Source organism: Arachis ipaensis, chromosome B05 (assembly GCF_000816755.2).
Source record: "Arachis ipaensis cultivar K30076 chromosome B05, Araip1.1, whole genome shotgun sequence".
In the NCBI taxonomy this organism is placed as follows: Eukaryota; Viridiplantae; Streptophyta; class Magnoliopsida; order Fabales; family Fabaceae; genus Arachis; species Arachis ipaensis.
The window spans coordinates 147,664,824-147,682,739 of NC_029789.2; the positions used below are offsets into that span (position 1 = coordinate 147,664,824).

The 17,916-nt window shown below is 34.4% G+C and overlaps 1 protein-coding gene across 1 annotated transcript; it reads right to left on the reverse strand.

Moving 5' to 3' along the window:
* Window positions 3,357-5,828, reverse strand: LOC107644879. The gene is made up of 2 exons (XM_016348827.2): window positions 5,552-5,828; window positions 3,357-4,555 (listed from the first exon to the last, which is right to left on the reverse strand). Exon 2 carries the CDS (start codon window positions 4,195-4,197, stop codon window positions 3,577-3,579), a length of 621 nt encoding a protein of 206 aa, XP_016204313.1. The 5' UTR covers window positions 4,198-4,555; window positions 5,552-5,828; the 3' UTR covers window positions 3,357-3,576.

Below are 17,916 nucleotides of genomic sequence, written 5' to 3' on the forward strand. Positions count from 1 at the left end.
TTTTTTTTTATGTTGAATAAAGATACAGGAGGATTCATGAGACTACATGAAGATATCTTTTAATTCATTATACTTTACCTATAGATATAATATATCATACAATGTTCAATTCTTAGTATAGTTTAACGTCCCACTATAATAATTATATTAAAAAAATTTAAAATTTGTTGAATTTAGTTGTCATGTTTTAAATATCTACAATTGTATGGATTTTTTCAGAAAAATTGTGTATAGAATTTACAGAAAATTTGTGTAATTATAATTTTTATAAAGAAACAGAGATTTTAAAAATAATAATTTTTTGTGTGCTCCTACAAAAAGTTAAGTTGTATAAGATGAAAATCTACATAGTATATAACAAGTTAAGAATCATGTCAAATTGTAGGATGATACTTATAAAATGACAAACCCAAAACCCAACAACATATGCTATGGACCCATGCTTATTTTTAGTTAGTCCGGTATTGAACGCTCCTAAATTATTAATCACACCTAATATAAGGGGTTTTTGGAAAAACCCGAGGCCAATTATGCATAAAATGTGGTCTAGTTCTTTCTAAATTACCGTTTGGTGGCCCCACAAACAAACAAATTAAACTTTGTTTTCTCTCAATCAATTTAAAAACTAGTATAAAAAAACAAATAAATTTAGGTTGGTTTATATCAAGCGAATTTTCTCTCAACAATATTTTACCACCTTTGCTAACGTCAGCAACTGCCGACCACCACCGCTTACGACTATAAACCGACGGACCACTATACACGAATGACCATCACTATACAGCTAGTCCGAAACATAATCAGTTTTATTTTGCACCTAATTATCTAGGTGTTTAGTTGCCAAACACTCCCAAAAACCACCGATTACAAATTCTCCTGCCTAGAATGTTCAAACAATTTCAGTTGGCGTTCACTGGCAAACAAATCAGACATACCTCCATGTATGAGCTTAGTGGAGCGGGAGGAAGTTCCCGAAGAGAAATCTTCTCTCTCAACGAGACCAACGCGGAGTCCACGTGTCACGGCATCCAGTGCCACGCCTGAACTCGTGGCGCCCCCACCAATGACGAGAACATCGAGGGGGTTAGCTGGACTGGTCCCGATAAGCGCTGGACTTCTCTTGATGGAACGGTAGTGCTAGGGTCGTGGATCTTCTGCCGGATGGCGGCAAGGTGGGATCCACCGCCACCATGATCATTGGCAGAGACAGGACGAACGAGAAGGATTGTGCCGCCATAAGCAGCGGTGACGGCTGCTATGACAGCGGCCAATTCGCCTCAGACAAGCTGTGGCAGTCATGGAAAAGATTTTAAAGGGAGAGAGAATTTGGAGGGGATGATATTTCACTATATTGAAATAAAATGAAATGAAATAAAAAGGACTCCTTTTGAAACGAGGATGGATCACCCTACTACTTTCCTTTGACTTGTCGGTTGCCAAGGAGATTTGGATTATTTATTGGGAATATGTCTCTAGAATCAATTTTCTGTCTATTGTTGTAAACTAGTAAAATACTTGAGATGTGATATTTACTTCGATACGTAAACATATGATAAAAATGTGGACAAATAACAAAATGTTATGTAGACAGTTAATTTTTAAAAAATATATATATTATATCAATATTTTTACTAAAATATTTTTATAATTTAATAAAAATAAAAAATAGATTTTCATCCTACAATTTGACATGATTCTTAATTTGTTATATATTATATAGATTTTTATTTTATACAACTTAACTTTTTGTAGGAGCACACAAGATATATATAAAAATAAATCATATTTATTAAAGATTTTTTAATTATAAATTAAAAAAATTATTATTTTTCAAAAAAAAAATACAACTTATTTCTATGTATTCTTAAGTACTCTTATATACTCCTATAGAAAATTAAGTAATATGAAATGGATATAGTATGTTACAAGTTAAGAATCATATCAAATTGCAAGGTGATATTATTAGTATAATTTTTTTAAATTTTAAACAACTTAAGTCAATAGCACAAAATTCATAGGTGTTAACATACCTAAAAGAGTCTTATCTTTTATGTTTTTATTATAATAGTTTAATATCAATTTTAAAATAAAAAAGCCCAAAACAAAAATAATAAAACAAAAAATTATTAATCCAAACAAATTTTAAATAAAAAATTATAAAATTATTTTTTTTCTTTGATTTATTACTACTACCGTCTTTAATTTTAACCCACTATAATTTTAAATAAAACAAATAATTCTAACTTAAAATGGGTTTGCTACACAAAAAAAAAAAGTATTTTGATGACTCAATGTTAAAATACTACTGAATTTAGTCCAACATAAAACAAAAATCAATAAAAGAAAAAAAATTTTCTCTTTCTTCACATCTAAGAGTTTTAAAACTTCAAAGTAAAAACTAACTTGGGTTGGTCGAATGGTTAGTTCACTCGTTTACTTAAGCAAGTGTCGGGAATTTAAATCTGTCTTAGCCTGTCGGGGTATCTAGGGGCTACCGTAGGCAAACTTTTACTCTTTTTTTTACTAAGTTTTTTTTTACTTTTAATTTATAAAAAGATATAGTATTAGTGTCTGATATAATTTTCAAAATCAAATTGCAGCTTTTTAAAAAGTTATTTTAGTATTTATAAAAAATTAAAAAAAAATAACTTTTCTCAAATAATTGTTTTTATCATTTTTTTTAAAATAAATACTTAAAAAATTAAATACAAAATAACTTATTTATAAATTACTTTTAATATAAATATTTATTATTTAAACTATTTTTCTAAAACAAAATAACTTATTTATAAATTACTTTTAATATAAATATTTATCATTTAAACTATCTTTCTAAAATAATTTAATTGTTTATCCAAATTGAGTCTAACTAACTACACTCCTTCTAACTCAATTATATTGGCAAATATCGATGTTAATTGAGTGATTTTTTTGAAAAATGTGCCCATTTATTGTTCTAGATGGAAAGTGTTTACGATTCAACACTTATAAGTTGTAGAAATAAAACAAAGATTCAATTGCTATACAAACCTTTCACAACAAGTAACAATTTGATTTTGACTATTAAATGATAGATAAAGATTTAGAATTTGATTTTTATATGCTATATAAAAATGTCATTTTTGTTAAAAGTATGACAAAACAAATAATTCATACTTTTTAAACCAAAATCATCATAAAAAGATATTTTTAATATTTTTAGATATTTTTTATATTTTCATTGGAGTAGTTGTCAAATATAAATTGGGGGTTCATTTGTGATTTTAATATTATTAACAATCAGCTAAAAAAAAGTATGTCTCTATAGCTTCACTATTTTAGAAGTAACTCCACACGGTAAATTAGGAGGCATCGCATTACAGTTAAAAGATAAACAATCAATAACAAAAAACAAGGTGACAAAGCAAAGCAACATGTTAAGTGTTCAAACACAACTGAAGCAAGAAATGTTCTGACAAGACTCTCATAGTATAGTCATAATATATACACACATATCCAGCAAAATAAAAAAAGCACAAAAACACAACAACACGGTTAATATTATCACCATCTCAGTCTCAGCATTCCCTTCTTTTCTCAGAAGATAATCCTTTCCTCATCAGCCTCAGCAATCTGCAGTGACGAAACTGCTTGTGCGGCGATAAGATCAGCGGAGAAACCGGCACGCCCCCATCCTGTTGCATCTTCATATAGTGGTTTTTCATGTGCATTCCTCCCGAGAGGCTCTGATGAAAATGTCCACCCTCCATTTTCAGCAGCTCCCCACTTGCAACCATATCTGTATGCATCAGTGACCCAACCCCTTGTTTCCACAGACCATGTGCCGCCGTATAGATGAGGGAAGCAAGCTCTCTCTCCACCCACGAAGATGTCAAGATTACGATCGCAGTTCCAGGTCTTGCATGTTTCATCGTTGATAACAACCTTGCACGAATCCTCCGAGTCTTCACCGAGCAGAACATGCAGAGCAACGGCCTCGGCAATTGCAGCGCCCTCCTCATCTAGTCTTTGTTGTTCCTCTTTCTTCTTCTGTTTCTTCTTCTCCAATTCGGAAATGATGGCGGCAGACGTCGCGAGAGCTTTCTCCAAGCGCCTTTTTTTCTTCTCAGCCTGCTTGAGACGATCCAACTCGTCTTTCACCTGCTTCTTCTTGGCCTTCCTCACATGTTGCCCTTTATTACATGCCATGGTATCCATAGAATATAACTGCGTCTAAATACTAAATTATCTTTTCTGAACTCCTTTATGCTAAATATATTCTAATTAGTTGAAGTATTTAGACTAATGCTACACAATTGATGCAAACGAAACAGCTACACCCACTCAGGCCTATATGAGTACCTCATCTTGCGAACAATGCAATCCCAAACAGAAACAACAGGAGACAACAGAAGAGAAAATTCATAAGCACTCATAGATCCATCCCTTGGTCTCATTCTTCCTAACTTCCCACAGCCCTTGCACTTGCCCATCCTGAAAAGGCCAACAGCTCTACAAGACTAATGAAATATCTGCACGCTGCTGTGACACTCCGGTTCAGGTACACCCTTCCCGACTGCAGTTAAGTAAACACACATAATGCAATCCATCAAAATCAGAAGATGATAGAAGTGCTTTAAGAAATAGAGAAACATGATTCATTCACAGATCAAGTAAGACAAGTAGATGGATAAAGACTAAAAAGGCTAACATCAAATAGTACATCAAGCTCTTATTTGTAAGCCAAATCTTTGTTGAGGACTGGGAGAAAGGCGGCATAAAATGTAATCTAAATGTTTAGATCTATATCTACCACAAATTTCATTCTATATCAGTCCTAAATAAATAAATAAATAATTCAAATCTGGTAGCAATCTTTCCCTTTCACATGAAACAACAAAAGGCATAGATGAATACAAGTCAAACAGACAACTGGTGCCCATAGTGCTTCAACTACCTAAATCCTCTATCGATTCATTCTAAAGTCACAAGCAACCAATAACATGTCGGCCTAACAACCTATGTCCCCAAAGAACAAAATAAGAATCACTTAAAATAACATTATTTATTGTGAGAGTGTGTCCTTTAATGACTTATATATAATGTAAAAGCATGACGAATTATTGGCCAAAACAAAAATCTGACCAAACCTCAGGCCAATTATTCATGTTCACTGTGATTGATTTGATGATTTTCCCAAACAAAATCTCCAACACCACAATTCCCCCAATTTGATTTAGCACAAATCCAAAACGGAATAAATCATTTACACCTCTAAGGAGATCAGATCCACCCAATTTAGAAGCAAAACATGAAGAAATTCACTTTCTACTAAAATTTAAACACAGCTCATATATTAAAAAAATACAAGATCTAAACAACCCATAATTCAAGGCACCTGTTTCATCAAAATCAATAGCACAAGCAAATAGTACAGACCTAGATCCAAAATTACCCAAAAATGTTCAATTATCACAGCCCGAAAGGGGGGAGGGAACCAACCGATGAGATCAAAATCAGAAGAAAAAGAACAAGAAACGGCAAATTTGAATGAGAAAAAGAGAAATCAAACCTGAGGGAATGGCATAGAGAGCAAAAGGGGGGTGAACCTATCAGAGTGGTTGAAGACGGAAGTAAGAAGAAATGTTGTTGGTGGTGGTGGTGGTGGTGATGGTGATCTAAATTGTGGTTGGATCTGAAGAAAACGTAGACGGGTAGGAAAAGAAAGTGAGAAGTTATGTGCTTGAAAGAGAAAAGAGAGAGAAAGAGCGAAGAAAGAGAGAGAAAGCGTGGGTGTCTGAGGAGAGAGATATATGAATGAATTAGCGATAACGTGAGGTGAGACGGGAGAAGGAGAGGGTAATCGTGTGAAGGGCCAATAGGAAATACACACGTGGCGGGGTTAAAAAGGAGAGGCAAGTGTATTATAGTATGTGACTTTTGTTGGAACGACACGTCGTGTTTGTTGGGCTTTGGAATGGACACCCCCACCCTACTGGGCCCATGCTCTCTCACTGACAACTTGGACCACGTGGCATAATCATCTACCATTATTGTCAAATTAGTCTATTAGTTAAGGGTGAACTACCAATTCGGCTCCTGTCTATTTTTAAGAATGACAATACCACCCTCAAAATAAAATCGATCCACTTTGATCCTATCATCTGATTCTGTCATACAACGCAGTTCTTGTGGGTATTTTTCCGTCAACTCTAAACAAAAAATTCTGACGTGTCAGGTTCAGAAATAGATAGAGGTCTAATTTTACTTTATTGTGAAAAATTATTTAGATCATAATACTAATAGTATATCATAGGATTATTATTATTAATGTATTAACTGAATTTTAATGTTTATTATTTATATATTTGAAAATTATTTATTTAGTTTCATAATAAATGGGGCAAAACACTAAAATAAGCCAAGGGGAAGAAATTTTTACGCAAATCCGCCAAACCAAAATTTGGTTCATGAATCAACCAATGCCTATTTATATGTAGTGCGAATTAACTAGATTCGAACTTGATCTACACATAATTCGAATCATGTTGCTTCGAATTATACACAAAACTCACACACACTAATTCGAATTAACCTGATTCGAATTACACACATACAATAATTCGAATCAGGTTGATTCGAATTACACCCTCATTTATTAAAAAAATTAATAATTTAAAATTAAAAAAATATATATTTTATTTCATATATTAAAAAAACCTAACAAAATATTTAATTACAAGACTTCTTTAAAATATTAATGAGTTATCAATTCGAATTCCATATAATACTCTTTTGTCCATTTTTAATAGCTCATGAATATTTTTTAATAAATTTTTTTAAATTATATGGTGAGATATTACATGATTCAAATTACGCATGGGGAAGTTCAATCACTCTGATTCGAATTATATGGTGAGCAATTCGAATTCTATACAATACTCTTCTGCCCATTCTTGATAGCTCATGAATATTTTTTAATAAATTTATTTTAACTATACCACAAAAAAATATTTTATTCTATGCAAAATAATTTAAAAAATTGATTAAAAAATGTTAGGAGTACTATAACAATTTGTAATGTTCTAATGATTTAGGTAAATACATGCATGTACACAAATTTTAAATAAAATACTCTACATAGTTAATAATAATTTAGAAATTAAAGAAAATATTTTATTCCATCCAAAACAATTAAAAATATATATTTTATTCTATACAAAATAATTTTAAAAAATGGCTTAAAAAATGTTATGAGTACTATAAAAGTTTGTAATATTCTAGTGATTTAGGTAAATACATGATAAAAATATATTTTCTTTAATTTCTAAATTATTATTGACTATGTAGAGTATTTCTTTAATGTCCTAAGTCATTACAAATTTTTATACTACTCCTAACATCTTTTAAGCCATTTTTAAATTATTTTGCATAGAATAAAATATTTTTTGTGGTATGATTAAAATAAATTTATTAAAAAATATTCATGAGCTATCAAGAATGGGCAGAAGAGTATTGTATAGAATTCGAATTGCTCACCATATAATTCGAATCAGAGTGATTGAACTTCCCATGCGTAATTCGAATCATGTAATATCTCACCATATAATTTAAAAAAAATTATTAAAAAATATTCATAAGCTATTAAAAATGGACAAAAGAGTATTGTATGGAATTCGAATTGATAGCTCATTAATATTTTAAAGAAATCTCGTAATTAAATATTTTGTTAGCTTTTTTTAATGTATGAAATAAAATATATATATTTTTTAATTTTAAATTATTATTTTTTTAATAAATCTTTTAATAAATGAGGGTGTAATTCGAATCAACCTGATTCAAATTATTGTATGTGTGTAATTTGAATTAGGTTTATTCGAATTAGTGTGTGTGAGTTTTGTGTATAATTCGAAGCAACATGATTCGAATTATGTGCAGATCAAGTTCGAATTTAGTTGATTCGAACTATATATAAACATGCATTGGTTGATTCATGAAATAATTTTTGGTTTGACGGATTTGTGTAATTTTTTGCTCCCCTTGGCTTAATATAGTGATTTGCCCTAATAAATGATACTTTTAAATTTGAATAATTTATTAATTAGTTTGTACTTATTATACCATATATTTAATAATTTATTGAAAAAAGAATATTAATATAATGAATAAAAAATAATTTAAAAAAATATTGTTTAAAGAAATATAAGGACAAATAAACTCCTAACCAATTTAAATTTAGAGACAATTAGACCCCGTCCATTTTTGAACCTGACACGTCAGCATTTTTCATTCATAATTGACGGAAAAATACCCACAGAGACCGCGTTGTGTGACGAAATCAGGGAACAGAGACCGAAGTAGATCGATTTTATTTTGAGGGATCACGTTGTTATTCTTGAAAATGGACAGTGATCGAGTTGGTAGTTCACTCATTAATTAATAGAAGATTTAACCAATTTGTCTAACAGTTTATTCATTTGCTTAGACAAATATTAGGATTTGGATCCCGTCTTATACACCATAAATTAGTTATTAATTTATCGGACTGGTAAATACAGTAGAGTCGTAATAAAAGAAATCTATTTTTTTTCATTAATTATATGTAATGAAAAATATTTTCAAAAGACTATATATCTAATTTTTCATGTCTTCTTTATATACGAACATTCTACAATTGTAAATTTGTAAGAGCCCCTCTTCTCTTAAATGGAGAAAAGTATGCAAGTCTATATACTTTAACAATTTATTCATCTATAGATAAAATGTATTTCAACATCTACTAAAGTTTTTTTCCACCACTTATAACAATTGTTCAATTATTTTTTCGATGTAATATGAGAAATGGACTTTTTTATATAAATAAATAACAGAAATATTTTATTTTCCAAAATACGCATGAAGAGAAATGTTTCCAAAAATGCGTAGAGCCACTTCAGGGAGACGCATGCGAATTGGATTTACACTCCAATTCAGGTGTGGCGGCCACGAATTATAACTGGCATGGCAGGTTAAAAAGCTGCGGCTTTAATACATTGCTGGCATGCACGAAATGGCTCACATCGCCACTAGCGCACACGAATTGGGCGACCTCAGGGGCAGCGGCAGCGAAGTGGAACCAATGCACTGGCGGCGTCCACGAAATGAGTATTTGTTCCTGGAGGCCACGAAGTGGGTGGTCAAAGCTGCCAATTTTCAGCAAGTACCAGTACCCGTACGAGGCAGGCATTGGTTATGTTGGGTGATAAAGGACACTTGGGAAAGGAGATGGAACACATATAAAAAGGTGAAGGGGAGGGACCTTATGCATTCGGTTTAAAGGGAAAGGGGGTTTTTTAAAAAAAAAAAAAGTGGTGGTGGTAAAAAAGAATTGTACCCGTACCCGTACGAGTTTCATATTGCGACACATTTGCTTCATAAGGTTAGTTTAAGTGTTTAAGTAAAATTTTTAAATTATATTCTTGTTTTTGTCGACAAATAAAACTGGTTAAAGTATTTTTTATTATATTCTTTTTTTTTCTTCTGTTGCAGTTCACACATATTCTCACTCCTCATGGCACACTTGTCAACGTTTTCATGTCAGATTCTGATCCAAGTATGGAAATTAGGCGGCAGAGACTTGAGCCTTATTTAAGATGAACAGGATTTTACCATGCTTGCTTAATAAAGTGCTTCGAGTATGACAATCCACTTATAAATGCCTGTGTCAAACGATGGCATCCCGAAACTCACACATTTCACCTCCCTTGGGGTGAGCGTACCAAAACCCTGGAAGATGTTGCAATGCAATTAGGTCTACCTATTGATGGTGAGTCTGTCAGTGGTACTTTGAGGTCATAGAGCAAGTTCCACCAAAGAGATCTTTGGGAGTGGTGTCACGAACTTCTTGATGAAGTTCCAGCTGGCCACGTAAGGACAACGAAATTCAACATAAAGTTGAAGTGGCTCAAGAATCGTCTTCAGCAGATGCCACTTGATTTACAAGACAATGCCCTCATGCAGTATGCACATTGTTACATATTGTACTTGTTGGGAGGCGTGCTACTACTGGACAAGGCCAATAATATGGTCCATGTTCGATGTCTTCCGTTATTGGTAGATTATGATGCCATCAGTACCTACAGTTGGGGTAGTGCCATTATTTGTTGGTTATATCGAGCTATGTGCTTAACGCCATTCTTTGTTCGTTATTCGACGGGTTGGACCATTTCATCCCTCAGCAATCATTCCCACATTCCCTAACAGATCTTGGTCTTGCCCTCAACCGCTTCGATACCGTCATTCAGCCTGCTGTGGTAGGGAAGAGGTCCGTCTCTATTGGTGACACCGCCGGATCTGTGCTCCGACCGTACGATGCTACGCAGATGCAAGGCCGACGTCTTTCTTACGCCGGGGTTGATGCTAATGTGGACGATGACGAGGGTCATGATGGTCATCCTTGTCGTGACATTCGAGCTCCTGCTTGTGGGACAGGTGGCAGATTGGGACACGACCACCATTAGTTGCGTGGCTTATATATTTAGTATTCTGTTGTAACATTTATTTCATTTACTTTTCCTTCGCTTGAGTATCTACTTCATCCTATTGTGTTAGTCATTCGATGTTGTGCTATTTCTTTCCATTTTATCCGTATGTCAGTTCCACCATTTGTTGTTGAATTTTATGTTGTGTTCTTATTTTCATGTGATGTATGTACGTAGTTTTAGTAACGATGGTTCCCATGTACCGGCAACTATGCAATAAATTCAACAATGTGGTAAACTAAACAACAACGCGACATAACATGAAATAAAGCAACAACAACAAGTTTATATAATTCAGCAGAAACATGCTCAAATATTGCACTAAACTGATACATTAAACAAAAATGGTGGTATACTAAGTGGCAGAAATATGCAGACAGTGTCACCTAGTATGCCATGGTGTCCTGCAAAGTCTGCATCGCTTACCTGAGCCCGACTCAACCTTGTCCATCTCATTACGAATCCTTATAGACACCGGATGTCCTTCCATTATACGTTGTAGGTGGGTATTGAAACGTACACGTTGTACTTCGTATGGGGACCACATCTCCTCGTCTGGCATTGGTTGGAATTCCATCTCGTAGACTTAGAACATGTTTTCAACCCAATAAACTGCCTCGACATATTGTTGCCAGTCGCGTCTTGCAAAGGCGCATGCGGCCAAAGCATGAGCACAGGGGTAGTGCAACGCTTGGAAGAAACCACAGCACACATCTGATGCTCAAGGTAAATGCGAAACCAAGACTGCACCCCTACAGCTGCTATCTCATCAACTGTGAAGATTGAAGTAGCTCTGTCATACGACATCACAAGCATCTGGGAAATTCCCCCACTGTTTGCTAATATCGCTTTTTGCAGGAATTGCAAGAATACCTGACCGCATGCGATCTGTGATTGTGCCTGGCGACCCTTGTTCACAAATAATTCATTAAGGCGATGATAGGTAGACTTGATAATTGCACAAACTGGTAAATTTTTAGTGCCCTTGAGGACGGAGTTGATACACTCAGAAAGATTGGTCATCATGTGACCATATCGATGACCGTCATCGCAATGCTGTAGCTATTTAGGTGGCTCTAACCCTCGGATCCATGCCATCATCTGCGGAGATATTACAGGATCATCGCCGCTGATTAACTATAGGTAGTACTGCGCCTGCTCTTGCGTCTTCAAATACACGGCGTTAACCAGGTGTCTTTTGGCTTCTTCACTGTTGAAACTTGTTGCGAAGTTAGAGGCGATATGTCATACACAGTAAACATTGTGCTCCCATCCACACCCATCCCGCTCTAAAGCAGCCTTTATTGCTGCATGCCTATCAGAGATAAGCAGAATTCCTGGTTGCCTCACTACATGCCTCTTTAGATTGGTAAGGAAAAAGTACCATGAATCTGTATTCTCTCTCTCCACAATTGCGAAAGTGATTGACAGAATGTTGTTATTCCCGTCCTGTGCTATGCCCATAAGTAGGGTGCCTGCGTACTTACCATACAGGTGTGTTCCGTTTACTGAGACCAGTGGCTTACAGTGCTTGAAAGCCTCAGCACACGAGAGGAAGGACTAGAAAACCTGATGAAACATGACACTCTCACGGTCTAGAGTGTTTCCAACATAGTAAGGCCTCGTTTGTAGGTCAACAATTGTTCCTGTTGTGAAAATGCTTACTTATTAAAACATATAAACCACTAAAACCACAATGAATAACCAAGCCCAATAAGTGTGCAATGCCAGTTATACCACGAAAGCTTGCAGGGCGTTGAAGTATCTCCACACCTGGTCATACGAATCGTCCCAATCACCATAGATTTTGGCAATTGCCCTCTGCTTTGCATGCCAAACCTTCTTGTATGAAACCTTGTACCCGTATGCAAACTCGACTGATCCTTGTAACACCTTTATGCAAATGGTCGCGTCAGCATGCATCATGGGGAATATATGCTGGCAGTTGACATTGCTATCAAGTTGAGCATGATCTTGAGACATCAAACTTGCCAAGCAACTATGAGGCCCTTGGTATTTTCGAATTTTCCAAAATCCGGAAGACCTCTGCGACCCATACCATCCAACGACATTGATCCCCAAACTGCTTGCATCGACATACATACTTACTTTGGTTTGACTCTACTACCTTGTATTCTGCACTCCAGCGGATATTATAGTTTTTAACAGCAAGCATCGCTATCTCCCTATTGAGAAACTTCAACCCAATCTCGAGCTCCATCTCACCTGATAAAGCGTAACTGCTCGGTCTGTCTTCTGCATTGGTCGACTGCATTGCTCCAAGAGTTAAAGACAGGTAGTGTGCTAGCATGCTGCTGGATACACCACCACCCCCACCCCCACCCCCCCGATTCGACATGAATTGGAGGAACTGTCTCGTGATGAAGCGACTGGGTTTCGGGAACAGCTTCTGCCTCATCACCGCTAAAATCTTCGATCTCATCTTCATCAGAAGTTTTTGCCATGCCATCATGATGATATGTATCGAATCCAACAAGGTTGGAAGGGGGGGTTCTTGACAAATATCTGTATTCTGTTCTGACGTCACAAACGCGTTAAAGCTTGGATTACGGGTCCTACCAGTATCCCGACCCGGAACGAAATCCGCCGATCCGAAATTTCTAACACCATCCACATTATTAGAAGTAGATGAGCTTCCACCTATATCTTGAAGATTCAAACAAAGCTCCAACGAATAGATACTTCCAATGCTGCGATGATAAGAAAACATCATCGAAACATGTTGATCAGATTTAATCTGCATTTTCTGATATGCAAACGAGTTGTCTACTGCAACTGGCATCTTGTGTCAGCTTCGTGATTTCCTTTTTTCCCACCATTCCGGTATTCATGAGAATCAAATTCTTCAGGTCTTGCAATGATGTATGTGGTAGAATCATTATCCAAAGGGGATCGTCACAAACAAACGTAATACCTTATGCCGTAGGAGAAATTTCTCCATTATGATATATGATCAAATATACATTTTCGGAAGCCATACACATAGCAAAACTGAACCAACACCCACAATATTTTAGAGAGAAAGAAAGTAGCTAGGTTGAGAGAAATTTTAGAGTTGGAAGAGAGTGCAGGAGAATGCATCCTTCTGTGAATGGTGCACAAGCGTTCATATAGGCAAATTAGGAACGAACTTCGCATGCAGTACACCTGAAGGGCACCATATCGCGTGTAGTACCATTGACTTGGAATCCAATTCGTGGATGCCCCACCAGAATTGACCATTTCGCTGGCGCCAGCCACAACATGGCCTCCCCACCCATTTCGTGGGCGCCGACCCAGAAATGATTCCTGCCCTGCCAGTCCCAATTCGTGGCCGCCAAACCTGAATTGGAGTGTAAATCCAATTCGTATGCGCCTCGCTTGAAGTGGCCCTGCGCATTTTCGGAAGCATTTCTCTTCATGCATATTTTGGAAAATAAAACATTTTTGTTATTTATTTATATAAAAAAGCCATAAGAAATGGGTAGTACCAAGTTTTGATGAATTAGTTAGATAATATGTCAGATGTGTTAGGAAAAAAAGATTTTGTGGCAAGTTTTATTTATAATATAAATGATAGTTTGTCCATACAATAAAAAAACATCTTTACGACACAATTTATTTTTCACAAAAAGTATATATTTTTCTTTTTATTATCAAGAAATAAGATTTTTCTTTTGAGTAAACTACTATTTGTACCCATAAAAGTTGAAAACGCTGACACATCTACCCATAAAAAAAAGAAATTACCATTTGTACCCATAAAACATGAATTCCATATAACAAAATTATCTAAACACTAAAAAATCACATAAAAACTCTAAATTACCCTTATCATCATCTGCATCATCTTTACCCCTCCACCACCACTAACCACATCCTCTTTCTCTTTCTCTCTCTCTCTTATACTTTTTCGAATGATTGCGTGATGTAGGTTCGGTGGTCTCTGGGTTTGCAGATTGGGGAAGAGCAGGTGGAACTGCAGACTGGACATGGGCTGGATCGGAGATCTGTGTCAACGAGAGATGGAGGGCCAGTTGGAATGGGTTGGGGCAGCGGTAGCGATCAGACAGCGGCGGCGGCTCTAGGGTTACGATCACATTACTTTCATTCTAAATAAATTTATTTTTTTATAATGTGATTAAGTGTAATTTACTTAGATGTGATTAAAAAATAATTGAATACTATGTACAGTAAAAAATTGATATTATTGAAGGATAAAACTAAAATTTATTTCTATGTATCGTTTTTGCTCCCAACGTTTTCATCTTATTTGAGTCCCTAACGTTTCAAAATCGTCTCAATTTTGTCCCGCCGTTAATTCTGTTAATGGATCCCTAACGACAGGACAACATTGAGTCAATTTTGAAATGTTAGAAACTTAAATAGGATTATTGAAATGTTAGGGACAACTTTAAGACTTACCCCAAACGTTGGGGACAAAAACAATACTTTACTCTTAATATAATATCACTCGTCAGCAATTCAAATAGTATATAGCAATTTTAGGTTTAACAAAGATCAACTCAATATAAAGAACATGTTTCCATATTTATGATGATTTTTTACAAGTAAAGGGCCTTGAATCTTCATAGGAAGTTTGACGCAATATGCCTAACACAGAACATATGAAATGCTCTAGGAGGACTCCACGCACCATTACATTTAGCCATTGTTGCATTGATAGTCGTGCCAATAAAAAATAATACCGACACCGTCCCTCCTGACGATATTTTTCCGTAAATTATTCAGAAAAAAAATGCCATGCGTTAGTGGTCTCTCCTTCAACGATGGCAAAAGCAAGTCACACAATATTTTGGTTTCCATATTGAGACACAACAACCAAAAGAGCTCCTTTATATCGCCCATACAGATGTGTGCCATCAACATGCACGAGTGGTTTGTAATGTCGGAACACTCTAATGCATGGATGGAAGCTCTAAAAACCTCGAAGCATTATCTTTACACATTCCTCCACCTCAGATCCACGATATGCTAGTATAGAATCAACCTGAACCACAGATCCTGGGTTCAAAGCACACATTGCCACACACTATGCGGGCAACACTCGTATAAAACTTCTCAACCACCAAAGATTTTTGTAATCGACTTTTACTTTGCCAATTATGTTTTACGATAACTTATCGTATAGTTGAATTTCAACTGAACATCTGTTGTCACAACTCGGATCTTCAGATATGGGTCGGTTTCAACTAGAAGTCTTATAGCGTCCACGATTGTGTCAGAATCTAGTTTCGAATGGTCTTGAGATATTATGTCTATAGTGCAAGTATGACTTCCATTGTATCGTCTAATTTCCCAACAACATTTTCTCTGAATCAAACTAACGCGAATCAGTCAATCACGACCTCTACCGTACTGCATGCATTTCGTATAAAACATCAAAGGCTCAAACTCAAACACCCTGTAATCGACACCCATGGAAGTAATATAATTCCTAATTGGCATGACTACAGTTTCTCCAGAACTGAACTCCATTCCAACAGCAAACTCACCATCTTGCACAAAAAAATACCTGTGTGTGTGGAATAACAATTTCTAAGTTCTAAAAAAAGTATATCTAATTGTATTTAAAGGGTTTTCAATTTTCAATGATTTGTACAAAATTTCATCAAAGCAGTCATAATATCTAGTAAAATAACGTAAGTTGGGTTTTTTCTTTATCTTTTATACAAAATAATCTTATTAAAAAGTACTCTCAAGTTGAGCAACATTTATCATTTTTAGAGAGTAAGCAATTTTTGAAACATTTTAACTGGTAACTTAAAAACAAATATATTTTAAATAATTCAACAAATAAAATTAGAATGTATAACCGAAATTTGATAAATAAAAATAAAATTGTCTTGACAAAAAAAATGATAAGCTGACATACCTGAGTTTGCCAACTCAAGAAATTCGGGTGCGTTCATATCTTCAAGATCCAAAGCACGCATGAAAGATGGAACACCAAATGAATGTTGGCTTCTTACCATGCTTGTTGCAGCCTGAATTTCCGTGTCGGTAATCTCGTTTCCTCCCAACATGTCATTGTTGGATAAGAACTCCTCTTTACTGTCAATGTCATTTTCTTCCCAATCTGTGTTGCCCCCTTCAGGTAGGAAGGATTCGTCAACTCCGTGACTAATAGCCAACTCTTCGAATTCAACATACAATTCGATCATCGACACATGAGCTTGATTCTGTTGATAAATCATTAACATTTCTAGCATGATGGCATCAGTCACATTCATTACTTAAAACTATATTACATCACTGAAAACTAACACAAATTGCCTGTATAAAATACTGCTAATTCTCTTTGACAAATTATCGTATATGTGCTGGCATAGTCTATTTTATAACTCTACAAATGATATCATGCAGGGAATAACAAAAAATACTGGACTTACATAAATAAATTTCACACCATTATATATATATGGTATAATCTCACTTTCAAAATATACTAATAAACACACATTAATTTTCATGACTTCAAAAAATAAAAACTTCTCAAGAAAATTCTCACATGATGAAGACTTATACAAAATCACAGTTTTAACTTTTCAATCAAAATGAATGTTGCTTCTGAAACACTAACTCTCTTATATAGGAAAAGAAAACTAATTTTTTAACAATTTTTTTCTCAAAAAATAGTTAATTTTATCTAAAATAATATTAAATTGTTATGCTTTTCGCAGTCTCCGAATTAGTAAAAATGTCCCATCATGCAAAATTTATTGAGTTTAAATATTATTTGCTTCAAATATTTTTCGTAAATACAATTTTTTTTAAGTAAATAAACCAATCTCAAATCCGATAGATTTAAAAAAATTAAAAAATATTACTCGTAATTGACGAGCAGTTTTTGCTTTTACTTTATCTGGGTTAATATTCAAATTCGTCTCTGAAAGATCACACGATCTTCATTTTTGGCTTTGAATAATTTTTTTAATCAAATTAGCTCCTGAAAGATAAACTGTAAGTCAAATTAGTCTTTCCGTCAGTTAGATGATGACGTGTCACGTTAAGTGCCACGTGGCAGGTCAGTGTCACTTGACATGTAAAAAAGTTTTTTATTAGTCAAAATAGTCATTGAAAGTCCAGACGTAAGTCATTTTCATCCCTCAAATTTTAAAAATTAGTCAAACTAATCTTTAAATATTTTTTTTATAATATTAAATTTATAATATTTTTTTATACTACTAATTTTAATATTATTTTTTAAACCATAATAAACAAAATTCTCTTTACATAAAATAATAAAAATAATTAAATTTTTATAAAGTTATTTTGTCATTTATATTTTAAAATTTTACATTTTCAAATTGTAATTTTTTATGTGAATTTTTTTTTATTTAAATGAGTTTATCAAATTATTGTTGATTATATATTTAAAAATTTAATATTTTAA